Source organism: Amia ocellicauda, chromosome 12 (genome assembly GCF_036373705.1).
Source record: "Amia ocellicauda isolate fAmiCal2 chromosome 12, fAmiCal2.hap1, whole genome shotgun sequence".
Lineage (NCBI taxonomy): Eukaryota > Metazoa > Chordata > Actinopteri > Amiiformes > Amiidae > Amia > Amia ocellicauda.
The window spans coordinates 23,311,146-23,332,166 of NC_089861.1; the positions used below are offsets into that span (position 1 = coordinate 23,311,146).

Genomic DNA, 21,021 nt, shown 5'->3' on the forward strand with positions numbered 1-21,021 from the left:
GAACAAACCACAGTTCTTCTGTGGATTTAGGCAGCCTCAGTTGCTTCTCTCTCTTCATGTAATCCTAGACAGACTCGATGATGTTGAGATCAGGGCTCTGTGGGGGCCACACCATCACTTCCAGGACTCCTTGTTCTTCTTTACGCTGAAGATAGTTCTTAATGACTTTGGCTGTATGTTTGGGGTTGTTGTCATGCCGCAGAATACATTTGGGGCCAATCAGATGCCTCCCTGATGGTATTTCATGATGGTTAAGTATCTGCCTGTACTTCTCAGCATTGAGAAGACCATTAATTCTGACCAAATCCCTAACTCCATTTGCAGAAATGCAGCCCCAGACTTGCAAGGAACCTCCACCATGCTTCACTGTTGCTGGCAGACACTCATTCGTGTACCGCTCTCCAGCCCTTCGGCCAACAAACTGCCTTATGCTACAGACAAATATTTCACATTTTGACTCATCAGTCCAGAGCACCTGCTGCCATTTTTCTGAACCCCAGTTCCTGTGTTTTCATGCATAGTTAAGTCGCTTGGCCTTGTTGCCACGTCGGAGGTATGGCTTTTTGGCCACAAGTTTTCCATGAAGGCCACTTCTGACCAGACTTCTCCGGACAGTAGATGGACGTACCAGGGTCCCACTGTTTTCTGCCAATTCTGAGATGATGGCACTGCTGGACATCTTCCAATTGCGAAGGGAAGTAAGGATTATTATTATTATTATTATTATTATTTTTATTTCTTGGCAGATGCCCTTATCCAGGGCGACTTACAACATAAGTGCAAAAATACAGTAAGTACAAGGCAATCATTACAAATTCAATTGGCCGGAGGTATAAACAACAATAGGCCTACAAAGTGGGCAAGACAGGGAGTGGGGAGGGAGGTGGAGAGCAGGTGGGTTTTTGGTAAATCAAGGGACGACATTCCAGCCCATAGCGTGCATTTATGCTGACTGGACAAATATTTGTGCTGGGCTTTGTTTTTGTTTTCATTTCATTGTTGTTCAAAAGCCACGAGCTGCTGTCTTAAGCCTGCAGACTCACAGAGAGCATGGGTTGCTGTCGGCATGCGGGGGCTTTGACTGAAGACCGTGGCAGCACCCACAATTTGTGCATCCTGGTTCCCCCTCCCTGTGGACACACATGCTCTCTATACATCGAGGAACTGGCCGCCTTGGGGCTGAAGTGTGAACCTGTGCAGGTCACACCCACAAACCAGCCCGTGGGGATGCAGTTATGCCAGCTGCAGCAGTCAGAAATGAAGAGGCGAGGAGGGAGGGGATGAAGAGCACAGAGAAGATGGACTGGTGAAAGGGGAAGTATTTGCAGGCATGACCTAGAAGGGAGAAGCTTTGAAAGGACACAAGTGGAGGTGTCTTAGGGAGGCCTTCATCCAGCAGGGGATCGACAATGGCTGCTACTGCTACTGCTACTGCCTATAGGACAAAGCTTGGAGACCCCTTCTCTATAGTTCACTACAGGGGTGGACATTCCCAGTCCTCCCTGCAGTGCTATACTACTGTGGGAGCCACCCAACTGCCACCAGAAACAGAGGTGGTTAAGAGAATAAAAATCTAACCACATTGGGAATAGAGCAACAGGGCTGGACACTTCCTAAAAATAGGGCTGAGATTCAGGAGGGCCGGAGAACAAGATTTGTGGTAATAGATGGGGTGGAGACATCCCCTCCAACAGGCCTGGCTTCCTTTCCGTCCCAGGGACCTGCCCCGCATTTGAACCGGTGTCTCTGGCACCCTCTCTGAGCGCCTGGGACCCACAGCTGCCCATAGCAGAGGGCCTGGCCCAAAATGACCAGTCTGCTAGGGCCCTGAGAGCCTCACCGCACCTGTCTCCCTGGCCCAGCACTTCCCTACACACAGACACACAGCAGCCCAGCTCTGTCACATTATTGAAGCCTGTATGGAGAGCAGGTGCTCAAAGCTGGAGGGTCAATTACCAGGCTGGACTCAAGCAGGAGGGACAGTAAAGTGTGTTAGGAGCGTGTTGAGGCCTGTGTGTTTCACTGTGTCCTCTGATGAACTTGTGCTCCTTCGTTACAGCAAGGGATTCTTGGCACTTTAAGCAAATTACTTTCTTCAACTGCAGTGGAATAAAAAAAAAACAAGACCATCGTCCTTGAAATTCTCTCTGATCTGTGCTCTGCTTTCTTTATTGCTCCCAGTGGTGCCAAGATTCAAAGATTAAAACAAATATTGTGTGTATTACACTGTCTAGTTTAAGGTCTTACAATTTGTAACAAAATTAAAAATGTATAATTTGTATTTTTTTTATTGTGCAGAGTGGCCCTCGAGATTACTGTAGTTCAGTTCCACAACATTTCTAAACTCCAGTATTACTTTCTTGTCATATATGTCCCGCTTCCTAAAGGCAAGTAACCAATCAGATGCATCATATAGCCTAGTTCTGCCCCCAGAGCAGTTCTGTTGGTTACCAATACCTCGCTTCACTGACTGGGTCATTTACCTGTGATTAAAGGCAGGACTAAGCAGAGTCCCTTTTTACAGGTTAGAATGATTTAAAACGAACTAACTCAAACTAACAAATGCAGTAGACTTTATTATAATTATTTTTATTTATTTATTTATTTGTTTGTTTGTTTGTTTGTTTGTTCCATCTATCTACTTGTATAATTTGTTAACTGTTATCTCTTGAAATTGTGGCTTGGGGATTTTGGGATTGAATATTCCTTGTTTAATTGAGCATAGGTGTATTTTTGGGGTGTGTTGGGAATTTCTTGTTGCCATTGTGTGGTTCCTGTGTGAGGTGTTGATGTAGGTGCTTGTGTATGGTTTTGCTCTTGGTGTTAAAAAGAAGAGGGTGCTGGGTAAAAGCTGGACCAAGACAAAAACAGCCATGGAACTATGTTTTACACCAAATAATCACTCCATTCAATTATGGAAACAAACTACATTGTTTCAAGTTTAATTTAAAAAGATACATTGCGAGCCCAGAAATCAGAGATGGGAGGTACTTTTTTCCGTTTTGAATCCTGATAGATCAAAGCTGTTCTTTCAGCACCAAATGCAGAGGAAAATATTTCAACTTTGCCCCTCAAGGTTTTGCGGAATTGGCTTCACTGATTGTTCCCAGCATTGCATTTTATATACACATACATACTACACACTTGCCAACAGCCTACCACAGTCTATATGCAATATTTTGCAAATTAATTAAAAAAACAACCATTGATTTGCAAAAACAGAGGTTAGAAAAAAAAACATCTATGTAATTTAGTTTCCAAAGTAGTCTTGTTTTTTAAAATGCGGTTTTTGCTGAAATGAATGATGCCGTACCCTGCTGCGGGGCCTCTGTTGTAAAACCGCTGGAGCTCAGGCTGGCAGGACAGGAGTTTTTGTTTTAATCGCCAAATCCTTTTCAATTTCCTCTATTGCACACAAGCCTAATGACACGAACAAACAGTACTGCAGATTTCTGTGGAAACGCTGCATCATAATCATAATTTAACGCCGGGTACAATAAGGATGTGATGCGTGAGGAGAGTGATAGTGGCGAGATACAGGCGCTTTTACAGCCCGTCGTATTCATTTAACAGCCCGCTGTCTGCAGGCTTCACAGTTCACCCTTTCGTGCCCACGCCGTCTATTATTATTATTATTATTATTATTATTATTATTATTATTATTATTATTATTATTATGATGATGATGATGATTATTATTAGTGAACAGTGAACTGTGTGCGGTCCACCCTGATGCCAGGCAGCGTCAGACACTAAATATTAAAAACTCCTTGCTTTCTTTGTTGATTAACATAAGCCTCAATCATATTTTTATTATTATTTTATTATACCTGGCTGCTATCATTTTAATTAATCAAGCTGGTAATGAAAAGTAATGTACAGGCAGGACTCATACATACTGCCCTCCTGCGAACTGTCGACGGCGGATACACAGCCAGAGACCTCAATTCCTCAATTTTTTGTTTTTGTTCCTAATCTTATTTATTTGTATCCCAAGACGCCTTGATGTGCATCTGTGCCAAACAGACTGTGCCAGCCAGCTCAGCAGAGCCCGACCTGCTGCCCCAGCCTGCGTTGTGGAGCTGTTCAAGGACGTCCGCAGTGATGGACGACTGTTTATAACGCATTTCGGGGAGAAGTGCAGTTGAAAGAGCATGAGAGAACAATTGAACCCGTCAGGGAGCGGGTAGCTGTTTTTCTTCTTCTTCTTCCTTTAAATATCGGTGAGAACCGCGTTTGGGGAACTGGAATCGCATTAATCACTCCACAGCGTGTTTACAGTCAGGTGACCATCAGGGCATCTGTATGGCATGTGGCCGCTTTGGCAAATAAGGAAGACTGTAATTTATAAGAACTTAGACAGCTCCAGGTTTCCAAGTAAGTGGATTTATAGTTTCCCTGCCAGGCTGGTGTGTTTATGGGAGATCAAGTTAAAAGAGTTAATCTTGTTCCCATTAGCCCAGAAATGGGATGCATCCAGTTAAGTCTACAGTGCTCATTCTGTGATGGAAAAACAAAGGATCCTGTATTGGACTGGAATGGACTGGACTGTGTCTCTTCTGGACCAGGGCTGGAGACACTGCTGTGCTGGACTGTGTCTCTCCAGCACCAGGGCTGGACTATGACTGACTAACAGACAGGGCTGTGTGGCGATGCACTGGTCTCTGAATGTTCCTGAATTCCTTGGAGTGTCTTGGTCTGTGTCTCATCATGGCAAGATGCCAACAGCTACTGCCCCCCCCCCTCTCTCAGTGCGAGTCAGTTCAATTCAGATGGTCTTTATTGGCCCAGCAGAGTACTGTGTTGCCAGAGCACTTCCATGGCATATACAGCGAAGATATATAACAATAATGTAAACACGGATGACATTAACATTAGCCCTTAAAAATCCAGCATCTCCTCTCTCTCCCCCTCTCCCTCGCTCCCGCTGTACTTAACAGACCTCCCTCCCTCCCTCATAGTACCTCACCATCTCTCTCTGAATTGAACAGGATGCCACCATATACAGCTCTGGGAAAAATTATGAGACCACTGCAGAATTATCAGTTTCTCTTGTTTTAATATTTTTGGGTATGTGTTTGGGTGAAATTAACATTTTTGTTATATTCTATAAACTACTGACAACATTTCTCCCCAATTCCAAATAAAAATATGAATGGAATGGAATGGAATGGCTGCCATACATGTAGACATGCTGATTTAAGAAAAATGTGCAGTGGTCTCAAAATGTTTTCCAGAGCTGAATATACACCGATCAGCCATAACATTATGACCACTGACAGGTGAAGTGAATAACACTGATAATCTCGTTATCATGGCACCTGTCAGTGGTGGGATATATTAGGCAGCAAGTGAACATTTTGTCCTCAAAGTTGATGAGTTAGAAGCAGGAAAAATGGGCAAGCGTAAGGATCTGAGCGACTTTGACAAGGGCCAAATTGTGATGGCTAGACGACTGGGTCAGAGCATCTCCAAAACTGCAGCTCTTGTGGGGTGTTCCCAGTCTGCAGTGGTCAGTACCTATCAAAAGTGGTGCAAGGAAGGAAAAGCAGTGAACCGGCGACAGGGTCATGGGCGGCCAAGGCTCATTGATGCATGTGGGGAGAGAAGGCTGGCCCGTGTGGTCCGATCCAACAGACGAGCTACTGTAGCTCAAATTGCTGAATAAGTTAATGCTGGTTCTGATAGAAAGGTGTCAGAACACACAGTGCATCGCAGTTTGTTGCGTATGGGGCTGCGTAGCCTGTGAGCATATTGGGTCAGGTGTCATGTTTTACTTTCATGTATCTGATCATTGTGACGCCTCCCCACTGCCTTCACCGGAGTCGGCAGTTGAGGACAATCACAAATAAACTGGTCGGCCAGGGAGAGGGGTCATATGGAGATGCAGCAGATTTTGGAGAATCTCTCGAACTCTTCTGTTACAGTGGTGCCGGTGTGTCTGTGTGGGTGAGTGTGTCTCTGTGTGTATAAGTGTGTGAGTGTCAGTGTGTGTGTGTATGCGTGAGTGAGTGAGTGAGTGTGTGGGTGTCAGGGGGGATTTAGGGAGCCAGTCAGTCCAGTTCTGCGGTGTTTGCTTGCCGGATGGGCGCTGTGTGCTCAGGCTGCGGCCCCAGTGGGACCGTGCAGAGCGGTGATCCCTGTGCACACACGCCCAGGCCCGGTAATCCCCTCTGCGCCGGTACACCCGGCTGCTTGGCAACGGCTGCACTGTCAGTCAAAACAGCGGGATCCGGGGTGGAGGGGAATACAAACAAACAAAGGAAACAAAGAGTAGTACTGGTGGAGGAAGGCAAAAGGTTCAGAGGTCAGAGGTGAGAGGTTAGAGGTCTCCGAATCCAGGAGCTCCCGAGGTCTCCCCCTCACTTCCTTCAGTCCACCCCTGCCTCCTCCTCTTTCCCCTCACACGCTCTCTCCATTTGTAGCCCTCTCCCCATCTCTCTGGTTGTTCTGTCACTGCCACGCCCCTCCCCTGCTCCCAGTGACATTTCCCAGCATCCCCCTTCTCCTCTTCTCTCTCCCACTCTCCTACCCCACTCTCTCTGTCCCTGTCACCTTCTCCTCTTCCTTCTGTCCATCCACCCTCCACCTCTGTTTCTCCTCACGCTGCTCCATCAGCTACGCAAGAACACCCCTCCCTCCCTCCCTCCCTCCTCATCTGCAGTTCATCACTGTTCTGCTGTATTTACTTGGGGAATTATTGGCAGTGCCAATAGGGTGCTTTAAGCCCTTAACACACTTGCACTCCCTTCCTAGTACAATGTTGTTTTTCTGATGCTTTTGCAGACTGGAGTCAGCGCTATGGGGACTATAGTACAGTATAGGGCCCAGACTGGAGCCAGCGCTGTGGGGACTATAGTATAGTATAGGGGCCCAGACTGGAGTCAGCGCTGTGGGGACTATAGTATAGTATAGGGGCCAGACTGGAGTCAGCGCTAGGGGGACTATAGTACAGTATAGGGCCCAGACTGGAGCCAGCACTGTGGGGACTATAGTATAGTATAGGAACCAGACTGGAGCCAGCGCTGTGGGGACTATAGTATAGTATAGGGTCCAGTCTGGAGCCATCACTGTGGGGACTATAGTATAGTATAGGGGCCAGACTGGAGCCAGCGCTGTGAGGACTATAGTATAGTATAGGGCCCAGACTGGAGCCAGCGCTGTGGGGACTATAGTATAGTATAGAGCCCAGACTGGAGCCAGCGCTGTGGGGACTATAGTATAGTATAGGGGCCAGACTGGAGCCAGTGCTGTGGGGACTATAGTATAGTATAGGGGCCAGACTGGAGCCAGCGCTGTGGGGACTATAGTATAGTATAGGGGCCCAGACTGGAGCCAGCGCTGTGGGGACTATAGTATAGTATAGGGCCCAGACTGGAGCCAGCGCTGTGGGGACTATAGTATAGTATAGGGCCCAGACTGGAGCCAGCGCTGTGAGGACTATAGTATAGTATAGTATAGTGCTGTGGGGACTATAGTATAGTATAGGGGCCAGACTGGAGCCAGCACTCTGGGGACTATAGTATAGTATAGAGCTCAGATACGTACACAATACCCTGCTGTGAACTGTCAGCTGTGAGTCGATACAGAAACCATGGAACACCAAGAAGCACATAAGCACGGAGGCCAGGCAGCAGTGTAGTAGTTATTGCACAGACCTTTTTTATTGCACTCAACAACATACAGTTGAAACGAAAAATAATTAAAAGTTCGGCAATTGAGGGCGGGGGGGCGTGTGTGGGGGGGTGATTCATCAGGCCAACAGAGACCAGAGGGGTGGAGATCAGGTCCGCCCACACGGCTGCTTCGCTCCTCCTGCATCCAGCCCTGTTGGCATTGTGACATCGCTGTGCCTTCAGTAGCAGCCCGGGGGGGCAGGGGTAGACACATGGAGAGCACTGGTACGTGAGGGGGACTGTTTTTTGTTTGCTTTGTTTTGTTTTCCTTTTCTTTCATTACTTTAATTACCACAGCTTAAGATTCCCCTGAACCAAACGCATCAGGGTCAGTGGAGGAACATGCGGGAAGACAGCTGTTCTCAGTGTATTTAATAGGGTGCGGTGTGATATGGCGCCAGCCGTGATATTGATGACTGCGTGGCCGTGCCATTGGTGGCAGTGGTGTTGTACAGTGCAGTACAGTACAGCATGGTACAGTGCAGTTCACTACAGCAAGAGGAATCTGCTCTCCGCTGGTCTTGTCTTGTCTCTTCTTTCCTCCCATACTCACGGCTGATCCCAGAGGTGTTCGGTTCCTGGGAGGGAGAGTGGGAATCGGCGGGGCATCAGGTAATGCTGCTACGTGAGCAGGTAGGCCTTCAGAGTACACTGGTATCCATGCCTGGCACGGGCCCTGCTGTGCCACACTAACTGAGAGCAGTACTGGTTCTTCAGGCATCTGGTCGGTCCAGCTCGGCTCCTCTGCCGGTGCAAGACCATCACAGACGAGAGGGAGGCTGCACCCCCTTTGGATTTTATAGCACAGAAGAACGCAGAACAGGTGCCAGGAAATTAGGCGGGCGGCGCTGTTAAAACAGCCCAGGGTTTGCAGACAGTGAGGAATGTGAGGAACGAAGTCAGATGGGAGTTCAGTCGATTACAGTGCCTCATTCTGCTGCCTTGCTTTATTAGAGTATATCTCACAGTCAATGGCAAGACTGTAATAATAATAATAATAATAATAATAATAATAATAATAATAATAATAATAATAATAATAATAAAGAGAAAATACTGGGGTTGCATAAACTTTAGTATAAACCTGCAGGTACAGGTCACAAAGGGGAGTCATTGGTAAACAGCGTCCCCTGTTGACAGCACCGTGGGAAGAGTCTCTTGCCTGTGGGCTTTGTTTTGTTGCTGTTGCTACCAGGAGTGGGTAACAGAGCATGGGCACAGTCACATACAACTGCAGGAAAACATTAATTGTAAGTGAAGATTACAGTGTCTTCTTTCACCATTGCACAATGTTTACAGGCTGGTGGGTGAAAATAGTACGACCCTGCACTGTGAAACGCGGTGCTTTCAATGTTTCCGATACCTTCGGCGTTATTGAGTGAAGGGTGTGAGCGCAAATGACCAGCAGTGCACCTTCTTAAGCTGTAGTAATCAAGCAGTGACAACAGCCCCCATAGCTGATCAGTGCAGTCCAGTGTTCCTGACTCGGGTTGGCACCTGATCCCCCCCGGGGTTGTGAGGACCATCAGCAAATCAAGGATCTGCAGCCACACACCAGGGCAGAGCGAGGGCCACTGTGGTCCCTGGAACAGGCGCCTGCATCCCAGAAAGAGACAGAGAGAGAGAGAGAGAGAGAGGGGGGCCGAGAGAATGAGTGGAAACAGAGAGAGAGAGACACTGAGGGACACAGAGTGAGGGAGGAAAGGAGACATGAAGAGACAGAAAGAGAGATGCACAGATTGATAGAGACAGGGAGACAGAGAGAGACACAGAGACAGCAACACGAGCCAGCACAGTGGACCCTGTTGTGTGCACAATAGTTTGCAGAAGTACTGTATGGAGTCACTGACGGTTGCAGGGGGAGCCAAACGTATTGCTGGAATAGGTATGTCTGAACCACAATGGCAGTGTAATACTATTAATATCTTATTAATTACATAGGGACTTTACACAGGGAAGTCAAAAAGCCAACGTTCCTTGAAGCGAGACCCGATTCCTTAAAGGGCAGCAGTGCGGAAGATTCATTCAATCAGCCTGTGTCCATATGGGCGGGGCCTGGGCCTCGACCCCTCCTCCTCTATCTTCCCATTGGATGGGGGGGGTAAGGGAGAACACGTTTGAGGGGGCAGGACCTATACAGTGATTAGTTTTTTCTTGAAATCTCTCTCTCTCTTTCTATATATATATATATATATATATATATATATATATATATATAGATATATATAAACCTTTATAATTTTTTAATCCTAATACAAAGACACAATAAAAAACCTCTCTAAAAAATGCTCTGAAACACATCTTTTTTTTGCCACAAATATTTTAGGAAGTACGTCATAAAATATCAAATTACGTCACATTTAGATCTAGGCGCTTTCTGCTGTCTGACCTTATAAAACTATGTAAAAGTTTTTTAGTAAACATTTAGCAATTAAATAGACTGCGAGGCGCTGTGCGCTCACGTATTAATACTCATAAATAAACCGCAAGATCTTATTTATTTATTTATTTATTTATTTATTTATATACTCTTCTGTCTTAAAACATTGATTGTACCTAAGAAATACTCGTGAGACATATCAAACCCGTACACAAGTTATCAAAAAGTGGCGACACTCATTAAATATAGAAACACGTATTAAATATTATCGACACAGGTCAGGAGCACCGCGTGGGTAAACGTGGGCAAGGTTTCTGCATTCGTGAGAAGCAGCGACGTGGCGTAGTCTACAGAGGTGAAGGTCGAGAATGCCATATGCCATACACAGAATTCCCTTTGCAGTTATAATAATAATAATAATAAAATTAATAAATAACATCCGGCTTTGACAGTGTGCATCTCAGAGGGCTTTTTCCATCCCTCTGGAGGAGCCGTTGTGCTTATTGGCGACCCGGGTGTGTGGGATGCAGCCGCCCCCAGCGTACAGAATTCCCCCAGTTGACTTCCGCTCCCTGGTCACTATCACATATTTAAGTGTGGTGTCAACGAAACCACACCCAATCAGAACACACCTGTAGCGCACGAGCTAAAAACCATCATAAAAACAGTCCTGTTATTGACTTTAACACCAGGGCCGCCATGACATCATCAACACGCGCCAGGTAGCCAATCTATGTTGTGCACGACGGACAGATTGGCGCACGCTGAGAGCGAATGGAACACTTTCCCCGCCTGCTGTGGAAAGTGATACTTCAGGGGTGTGTCCATGCTGGGCTCTCGCTCTGTAGTTCAGTAAAACTATTTAAACACCAAAAAACAATCAGATCAAGGCTGGGAAGACGAGCTGGGGAGTTCGGTAGGCCGGACGCCGCTGAGTCCCACACCGCTACAGTGCAGTGGTTGCCAATTCCAAACTGGAATATGAAACAGGAAACAGAGATTATTACGGGAGCGCATTCCCATGAGCGACTCCGAGAGCCACACAGACGCCCCTGCTGTTTGGAAGCTCTCTTGGGGCTCTGTGGGAGTTGGGGGTTGGCTCCTTTTTTGTGCTTGGAGTTGTGCTGCAGTTGTGGTGGCCTCCACAGCAAAAGAGGAAGGGGGGCTCGTTCTGATCCAGCAGGAGCTCCGATCAGCTCACAGAAAAAGAAGACAAAACCTGCGCTCCGCCATGCAGGGAAAGTACAATAAATAACTCGACCTGAGCTCATAACAGACAGCGTCGCACCTGTGAAATACATCAGGAGGCATGAGGAACCCCCACATGGTCTTCGACCCGCAAGGCTTGTGAAGGCCTGGAAACGACTTATAAGAAAACGAAAACGCATAATCTTAGCAGAGACTACAGACGAGGGGGGAGGGGGGAGGTTGTTCTGTGGCAGACACACACACCCACACTGGAAGTCTGTGTGATGGTGATTGTGTGTGTCCCTTCATCCACCTATGTTTCCTCAGAGGGGCATCCTCTTGACCGCGTCTTCTGGTCCAACCGTGGATGCCAATCCTATTGCTTTTGGCGTCTGTCTCTTAGTCTGCCCGCCTGCTTGTGTCTGCTTGTCTATGTGTGTGTGTATGTGTATCTGTCAGTCTGTCTGTTAGTCTGTCTGTGTATCTCTGTGTGTCTGTGTCCATTTGCCCATCTGCCTGTCTGTCAATGTGTGTGTGTGTGTGTCTGTCAGTCTGTGTCTGTCTGTCTCTTACTCTGTCTGAGTGTCTCTATGGGGGTCTGATTGTCTGCCTGTCTCTCTCTGTCAGTCTGTCTGTCTATCAGTCTGTCAGTCTGTTGTAGAAGTAGTCCCAAAAAGTTGTATTTCTGTGGCCCGAACTACTGTGACCACATGGCTTTTAAATCCCTTCACACTGAAGGAACAACAGCGCAAAACAGAAAACATCTTTGTGATGAATACGTGATCAACATCTTCACAATCTCAATAAAAAGATCGCCTATTGTGTGGAGTATTTCTCCTCCGGATTTTTGAATCGGTTTGATGAACTCCGGCCTGGATTCTGAGCCTGCAGTTACTGATGGCCAGGATTTGGTGCTCAGCGTGGGGACAGGGTGTGCCAGAGTGTATGACATCCTGCATGTTTGTGTGTGGGAGGGTGACAGCATGTCTCTCTGTGCCTGTGTGTGGGTGCGTGAGAGTGTGTGCGTGAGTGACAGTGTGACCGAGTGATGGCGTGGGTGTCCATGTGTGTGAGTGTATATGCAGTGTGGGTGTGAGTTTGTGTGTGTGTAGCATCTGTGCTGCACGACCCTACAGACAGGCGGGCAGGTTGGCGATGACGTTGAGCTCGATGAGAATGGAGCAGAGCAGGAACACGGCGTACAGAGAGAGCACGCCCAGCCCCAGCTTGCGGTCCAGCTTCCAGTGGTTCAGATGCACACTCAGTACCTGACACAAGAAGAGAGGAGGTGTTAAAACACAGTGTCCAGACAGAAGCCAGCTTAGTGGGGACTATAGTATAGTATAGGGGCCAGACTGGAGCCAGCGCTGTGGGGACTATAGTATAGTATAGAGGCCCAGACTGGAGCCAGCGCTGTGGGGACTATAGTATAGTATAGGGGCCAGACTGGAGCCAGCGCTGTGGGGACTATAGTATAGTATAGGGGCCAGACTGGAGCCAGCACTGTGGGGACTATAGTATAGTATAGGGGCCCAGACTGGAGCCAGCGCTGTGGGGACTATAGTATAGTATAGTGCCCAGACTGGAGCCAGCGCTGTGGGGACTATAGTATAGTATAGGGGCCAGACTGGAGCCAGCGCTGTGGGGACTATAGTATAGTATAGTGCCCAGACTGGAGCCAGCGCTGTGGGGACTATAGTATAGTATAGGGTCCAGACTGGAGCCAGCGCTCTGGGGACTATAGTATAGTATAGGGGCCAGACTGGAGCCAGAGCTGTGGGGACTATAGTATAGTATAGGGCCCAGACTGGAGCCAGAGCTGTGAGCCCCAGTCCCCCACAGCCTGGAAAAGCAGTTCAGTACAGCACAGCAGGGCCACACAGGTGCAGGGATGTGTGGTACTCACAGTTAGAAAGACAGACGCCAGCAGCAGGATGACAGAGTACAGCAGCCCTTTGCTATTAATGAAGACCTGGAGGGGTGGAGAGACCAGGAGACAAACAGAATGAGAGGCACCACTCAGATCATCAGTTTCAATCCATTCAATCAATCAATCAATGCATCCAATTTTGTATTTGGTACAGCGCACTTCGCACACTGAAACAGGCAGAACATGCCGGCTGCCATTTGGATTTTGATGATCATAAGGAAACAACAACGAGGCCTGGACTGACTGGTTTCATCACTCATCGTCTAACAGCCAGTGTTGGCCCAGCGGAGGCCTACCGAGGAGCCGTAGTCCACCAGCAGGGTCTGCAGGGCCCAGGGGAAGCCCAGTCCCAGCAGGATGTCGAAGACATTGCTACCGATGGAGTTGGACACCGCCATGTCCCCCATTCCTGCACAGAGAGGGACAGACAGGGAGAGAGAGAGAAGGAGGGAGAGATGGAGGGGGAGACAGAAGGAGGCAGGGAAAGGCAGAAGGAGGGGGATACATAGTCTGATTTTTGAAATATATTTTGAATCTTTGGAGTCTTTGCTGTTGACACATTTACTTATTTATTAAGACAAACATGAGAGAATTTCATGTGGGGACAGACACAGAGAGAGAGAGAAAGAGAGAGAGAGAGAGAGAGAGAGAGAGGCGTGCGCTCACCCTGCCGGGCGACTATGAGGCTGGCCATGCAGTCGGGCACGCTGGTGCCGGCTGCCAGGAAGGTGATGCCCATGATGACGTCGGGGATGCCCAGGGTGTAGCTGATGATGGTCACCTGGGGGGAGACAGTGATCAGCGGGGGGTCAGCACACAGTGGGCATGGGCCGGTGTCGCTTGTGTGTGGTCAGATCTCTACTGCTACTCACCATCCAGACCATGAGGTAGGAGAAGATGGCGATCCAAAGAGTGGACATCAGGAAGGTGGCCATGAACCAGCGCTGCCAGCGTGGCAGCACACAGTTGGGCACGGTGCAGTACAGCAGCAGCGCCAGTGGCCAGGACACCGCCCACTTCACCCGCTCACAGTGCCCGCCTGAGGGAGAGGGTGCGGGAGAGAGAGGGGAGGAAGAGAGAGGGAGGACAGGGGGAAGGAAAGAGGGTGAAAGAGAGAGGGAGGGAGGGAAGTGTGACACTTTATGTCAGTTTTTGTCAAGACATGTCAATCTCTCCTCTACTTGTTATCATGATTTGAACATCGATTCGAACCCCTGTAAAGCCACCCAGGGGGTCTGCCCACCCTGCCCTCACCCTGCTCTCCAGCCACAAAGCCCACTAAGCCCCCTGTGCCCCCTCACCTGGCATCTTGAGTGGGCTGAAGACTCCCTCCACTTCCTCTTCCTCCTCCTCCTCCTCCTCTTCCTCTGTCTTCACTGGGTCTCCTTCCGCCTCCTCCCCATCCCCTTCTGAGCCCCCCACCTCGCACCTGCTCCCCTCAGGCTGTTCCAGCAGCTGCCTCTCGTTGTCCAGGGCCCCCCCGTTCTCCAGGGCCCAGGAGCCGCCCCCCACGCTGCTGCCTTCCCCCCCTAGCGAGGGCTTCACTGGGGTGTCCTCCCCCCCCGTCCCACTGCCACTGCTGCCCCCCGGGCTGCGGGTCCGGATCAGCCTCTGTCTCTGTGTGTGAGGGAGAGGGGGAGAAGAAGAGAGCAGCTCTTTTCACACTACACCATCTAATCTCGGGTTGAGTGGCCTCCCATGGGTTACGAATCCCGACGCAATCATTGAACACCGTTTCACACTACATATTACCAACCCAGGCCAAACACAGCGCCAGGGAAGAACACTGACAGGTTTTTCACTCACCGCCCAATTGATTATGATTGTAATCTTTAACTTTTTAATATTTTTTAGCAATTTCATTTTCTCGCAGCCCCGAGACGCTCTTCTGTCAGACTTTGCGCTCTCCATGGTGGCCGACAATTGTGTGAACGCTTTTAAATTGTGTTTCGTCCAACCCATTTGTCACTGGATATATGAATTTGCCCTCAGGGTGAACAACTCCCAGAATTCACTCACACCACTGTGCTCTCGACCCTTGACATCTGTTTCTGCGTAACCCTGTAGCGTTCACATTGACAATGTGTTTCAGCCCGAGGTGAGCACTTCGTCCCGGGATGTAAATCTCCCCCCTGCTCTCTAGCAGGGCAAGTTCACCCCAGCTTCAGAGTTTCAACTTGACAATGTGAAAGCGCTAGAATAACAAAACACAGGCCAGTATAGCCCAGTCCGTTACAGTCCCGCCCAGCCCAGCCCTGTTCACCCCTGGCCCAGTGTAGCCCGGCCCGGACCGGTGCTGGTACCTCGTTGATGAGCATGCGGCCAGCCATGCTGAGGCGGGTCCGGGGGGAGAAGTGCTGCGTGATCATGATGCGCAGGCTGGCTTCAGGGAAGGACAGGGGCCGCGCGTGCAGCCGGAACAGCTCATCCACCATCAGCACCGGGCCCTCCTGCCCTGGGTGCCCAGCTGTGTGCAGAGACAGGGAACAGGGTTAATAATAACAGTATAAGTAATACAAACCACATTAATAATAATAATAATAATAATAATAATAATAATAATAATAATAATCTGTTGCCTCTGTAGAGTAGGGACTGGCAAGGGACTGATGTCTCAATGGAACACAATTTGGCAGGAAATGATACCACTAGGGGGCAGTATTTGGCAGTGCTGAGACCACCAGGGACTCATATCTGGCAGGAAAGTACACCCTTAGGGGCCGGTATTTGGGTGCTGAGACCACATCACATGCCCCAGGTGCTGTGGCAGTCAGACAGGGGCCTCCACTCTGGTGACACCCCCACCAGCTCACCTTTCCTCAGCAGAACCATGGAAGTATTGGAGTGCGGTCCCTCTCCCCCAGGCACCTCCCTCTGCCGGCCATTCACCAGCCGGGGAGTTCCACCCCCGGGGCGCTGCTGCTCCAGGAAATTGTGGATCTGGGTGTTAAACCTGAGGTAATCCAACAGAGAGAAAGAAACGATGGGTTTTACAGACAGAGAGAGAGAATGTGGAGACGGAAGAGAGAGAGGAGACAGGAGAGAGGAAACAAAGGAGAGAGGAGAGAGAGGAGAGACGAGACAAAGGAGAGGGGGGAGAGAGGGGAGACAGAGGAGACAGGAAAGAGGAGAGAGAGGAGAGAGAACAGGCAGATGAGAGAGCAGAGAGGCTGTACACTCACTTCATGATGATGATGTACACTCCATACATGGAGATCAGGATAATAGACTCCCACCTGGAGAGGAGAGGAAACAGAACCCCTGTCAGACAGACAGACTGACTCACAGACAGAGGAGGAGACACGCAGACTGACTGACAGACAGACAGAGGAGTCACAGACACTACCGGACAGACAGACAGACAGACATGGCACAGTACCACAGACAGAGTCACACTGTTCCTCATTCAGAGTGCTGTAGTTGTAACTGTGGGAAGACAAAGATGGAGAGAGAGAGAGAGAGAGAGGTGGAGAAGATGGATCTATACAGACAGACAGACAAATCTGGACAAACAGATAGAAAAACATATTGACAGACAGATGCATTTACATAGATAAATAGCCTAGATACATAGGCAGGCAGACAGGCAGACAGAATCTGCTCTGTGGATGAATCATCCCTATCATGCCAACAGAGTCTATATAAGGGGGGTCGGACTCCAGACGTGGGAGAGGGGGGCACTTGTCCATGTACTCGCTGTCTATCTGTCTGGGGGGGGTTTCTTATGACTGTTTTGGATTAAATGGTTTGTTATAAACAATCTGTGTATCTATCTGTCTATCTATATACCTGTCTGTCTACCTATCTGTTTCCAGCAGTACATACCAGGTCACCTTCTCATCATAGATAACCTGCAACAGAGCACACAGGAACACTGGGTGAGTGATCGCCATGACTGTCACCACATCAACCCATCAGTAAAGATTAACACATGAATCGCCAGCCTCTGGGGTGAAAGAGTGTGTGTGTGTGTGTGTGAGAGAGAGAGAGAGACAGAGTGTGATTGAGTGAATGACTGAGTGAGTGGATGTGTGTGTGTGTGTGTGTGTGTGTGTGTGTGTGTGTGAGAGAGAGAGAGAGAGAGAGAGAGAGAGAGTGATTAAGTGAATGACTGAGTGAGTGGATGTGTGTGTGTGTGTGTGTGTGTGTGAGAGAGAGAGAGAGAGAGAGAGAGAGAGAGAGAAAGAGAGAGAGAGAGTGATTAAGTGAATGACTGAGTGAATGGATGTGTGTGTGTGTGTGTGTGTGTGTGAGAGGGAGAGAGAGAGAGAGAGTGATTAAGTGAATGACTGAGTGAGTGGATGTGTGTGTGTATGTGTGAGAGAGAGAGAGAGAGAGAGAGAGAGTGATTAAGTGAATGACTGAGTGAGTGAATGTGTGCATTATGCCCCCACTCAATATTGCCTTGAGGTGACTGGTGTGGGCAGAGTTCCTGGTGCACTACGCTTGATGATGATGGACGTGACCTCACCGGACCTATAAAGTCTCCAAGTTCTTGGACTAAGGGAAGCTCCCTCAAACACGCTTGGTCTGTGTGTGATCACTTATTTTTGTTTGCTTTGTTTGGAGTGTCTTTCTTTTGTTTTGTTCGTTTCCCCTTTAAAAACATTTAAAGGGCGGTGAGTAATGTAACCCCTTTATATGCTGCTTTTTGTGTTTCCTTAACTCCCCTTCCGCCCTGCCATAGCATAGATCGTCTTGTTAGATAGAGGGAATGCCTTTATTATACTTTATTAGACCTCATATTTTGTTATCCTGACTAAGCAATGGAATAAAAGTGTAATGATCTACACTATTGTATTGTTAGAAGCGACTCTGCTTTTATCTGCTTTGAGGCTTTGTTTATGTTTGCGATACGTGCAGGATTGCGTTCTTATCGGTGAGCGCTTTTGTGGTCCTAACAGTGTGAGTGTGAGTTAGTGATTTAATTAGTGATTGTATGTGTGTGTCAGGCATGACTATAGGGGCCCAGACTGGAGCCAGTTGCCAGTCTGAGAATTTGCAGAAGTGGAGGTGTGGAGTCCAGGTACTCACCAGGATGAGCGCCAGCACAGAGAAGGTGTAGTAGGTGGAGTCTCGGAACAGGGACCACCAGGTGAGAGGCACAGTCTGGGAAAACACAGAGACACTGAGACACACAGACACTCAGACACACAGAGACACATGGCTACACACTGGCACCCAGAGACAATGAGACACACAGAGACACTGAGATACATCGAGACACTCAAACACAGAGACACTCAGACACACTGAGACACACAGAGATACTGAGATACACAGAGACACTGAGACACACAGACACTGAGACACACAGATACTGAGATACACACAGACATTGAGACACACAGAGACACTGAGACACATGGCTACACACTGGCACCCAGAGACAATGAGACACACTGAGACACACTGAGACACTGAGGGGGAGCCGGAGAGACAATACAGCAAGGTCTTAAGAGAGTAAGGCCCCCCATGGCACCCCTGTGTTAGCAGGGCTGGGTACCTGTCCAGCGAACACGCCACATATCCCGATGATGACCAGGATGTTGAACACGGCCGAGCCCACGATGGTGCCCACGCCCACATCACCCTTTGTGATGAACACGCCTGAGAGAGAGAGAGAGAGAGGGAGGGAGGGAGGGAAAGAGAAAGAAGGAGGACAGAAAGGGTTGTTATTACTCAGTAACAGGGGGAAACAATGACCACAGAACCAAACCCAGGCCTTTGAGTTCAATGCCGCTGTATAAGACTCACAGGCTAACCAGCCCTGAGAGTGGGAGAGCGATACATTACAAAAATCGAATAAAACCAAACTGATACCCAGGCTCCTTGAACCAGACTTGTGTGTGCTGCCCTCTGGGGTTGATAGTGTGGTACTGCACCCTGGAATTGCATTATTCATTAGAGTATAATTACAGGGCGATTGACAGGTGATTAAAAATGTCTGTCTGGCAGAGGAACGTTGTCTGGATCATGAGGGAAGAGGAGAACACTGTGGAGCCACAGACAGCTCAGGTTGGGCCTATGCTTAGATTATTATTAATAATATAATTACTTAGCTTGTTTTCCTTAATGCCCCCCAGTGTCCTGCACCCCTACCCCCCTCCCCATTGCCCTGGCACTGACCGATGAGCGAGGTGAAGAGCTCGGGGGCTGAGCTGCCTGCTGCCATGAAAGTGGCGCCGGCAACATCCTCACTGAGGTGCAGGTTCTGAGAGAGAGAGAGGGAGGGAGGGGAGGGAGAGAGAGAGAGGTGGAGAGGGAGAGAAAGAGAGGGGGGGGAGGGAAGGGGGGGAGAAGGAGATAGGAAGGGTAGAGGGAGAGGGCGAGAGGGAGAGGAAGAGGGAGAATGCCAAGAGAGACAGGATTACAATACAGGCCAACAGCAATAAACCAACCAACTTTCAGCACTGGCCCAACAGTGTGAAGCTCTTACCTCTGAGATCTTCTCTAGGGAGGGAACGAAGTAGTCATCACACACAATGGCCAAAGCATAGAACATATAGACCGCCTGAGAGAGAGAGAGGGAGAAAGAGAGGGAGAGAGGTTTATTGACACAATAGCTCTGACACACAGTCCAAGCCCTCCTTAACAGCATATGGGCTGGGCTGGGCCGGGCTGGGTAGGCCAAAGGGGCAGGGGTCAAAGGCCGGACACTCACACACAGGACGTGCAGCAGGACGGCGCCATGCCTCCGCTCCTCCGGGGTGAAGATGTCCTCGGGGAACTCATGGATCGCTGTAAAAGACAAACAGAGGCCGGGATCAGACACAGCCACGCCGCACAGCTCTGGGTTCATCCTGATGTGTCAACTGCCCTCTGCTGGTGCTAATTTGTATTTGTATTCGATTCTCATACATCAAGAAAATAATAGGGGCAGAGAAGCACACAAAACAACATCATCACACATACACAGATGAATCCATACAAAGCCAAATAGAAATAGCATACAAAATAATTTGAAGAAGTCCTGAACCAAAATCAAATCTAAATTAGCGTAGTCTGGAAGAAAAGAAGGAACAGATCATTAAAGGAGAGAAAGGGAGAGAAAGAGAAGGGAAACGAAAGGGAGAGAGAGAGAGCAAGAGAGAGGAGCGGGAGAGGAGGGGGCAGTAGGCTTTAACATGCTTTAACACCATTGCCACCGTGACATCATCAACCAGCGCCAGGAAGCTGTGTGTGTGAGTGGTGAAAGGAGACGGACAGCAGCTCGGGAAACACATTTAGCATCATTCAGACCACACGCCACCTTGACATAATTTCAAACCATGCATCCAAAACAATCAACCTGGGGAGTCCTGTGCACTGTGAGCTGGCGTACACCCCCCCAGGCTGTGACACTGCCGGGCGGCAGAGTCTGTGTGCATCTGCAGCCTGCGTCTGCGTCGCACAGTGTGATCCAGCCTCCTGACCTGGAGCGCAAAGGGTTTTCTGTGATCTATTCCCGCATTAATGAGCGCAGGCAGAGGCGGGGGGGACAGGGTGTAGTGTGTTTGGAGCCGGGGGGGGGGTTAGATCAGAAGAGCCGCTTTCATTAGCCTCCTGCTGTGAACACTCAGCCTCCCACTCGGCACAGGCTGTCGCTGAGCGCCGCAGCCTGGCTGCAGATCCATCGGTTCATTTATGAACATGTGCGCATTTCTGGGGAGGATGCTCTGCACTGGTTATCCCACCACAACAGCCAGGAGACCAGAAGCCCAGCAGGGCAGGTGACCCAAAAAAACACATCCCCCAGCTCTCCGTGCCCCGTTCTCGTTGCTCGCTGTGCGGCTCATCACCCCCCCAGGGCCCCCGTCTCGTCTTTGACTGAAGGGCCCCTCAGGGAATCTGCTGTTCAGGGACGC

At 49.1% G+C, this 21,021-nt stretch overlaps 1 protein-coding gene across 1 annotated transcript in view; it reads right to left on the reverse strand.

The window, feature by feature from the left end:
- Positions 1-7,651: 7,651 nt before the first annotated feature.
- LOC136764595 (sodium/potassium/calcium exchanger 3) overlaps positions 7,652-21,021 on the reverse strand; it is a 35,655-nt gene continuing 22,285 nt past the window's right edge. The window contains exons 3-17 of the mRNA XM_066718778.1: positions 19,839-19,915; positions 19,614-19,688; positions 19,304-19,388; positions 18,681-18,784; positions 18,209-18,283; positions 17,000-17,025; positions 16,357-16,410; positions 15,988-16,127; positions 15,478-15,641; positions 14,476-14,791; positions 14,047-14,213; positions 13,841-13,955; positions 13,471-13,583; positions 13,151-13,216; positions 7,652-12,512 (exon numbers count right to left, since the gene is read on the reverse strand). Coding sequence (XP_066574875.1) covers positions 12,375-12,512; positions 13,151-13,216; positions 13,471-13,583; positions 13,841-13,955; positions 14,047-14,213; positions 14,476-14,791; positions 15,478-15,641; positions 15,988-16,127; positions 16,357-16,410; positions 17,000-17,025; positions 18,209-18,283; positions 18,681-18,784; positions 19,304-19,388; positions 19,614-19,688; positions 19,839-19,915 — 1,715 coding nt within the window. The 3' untranslated portion in view covers positions 7,652-12,374. The remainder of the gene's footprint in view (positions 12,513-13,150; positions 13,217-13,470; positions 13,584-13,840; positions 13,956-14,046; positions 14,214-14,475; positions 14,792-15,477; positions 15,642-15,987; positions 16,128-16,356; positions 16,411-16,999; positions 17,026-18,208; positions 18,284-18,680; positions 18,785-19,303; positions 19,389-19,613; positions 19,689-19,838; positions 19,916-21,021) is intronic.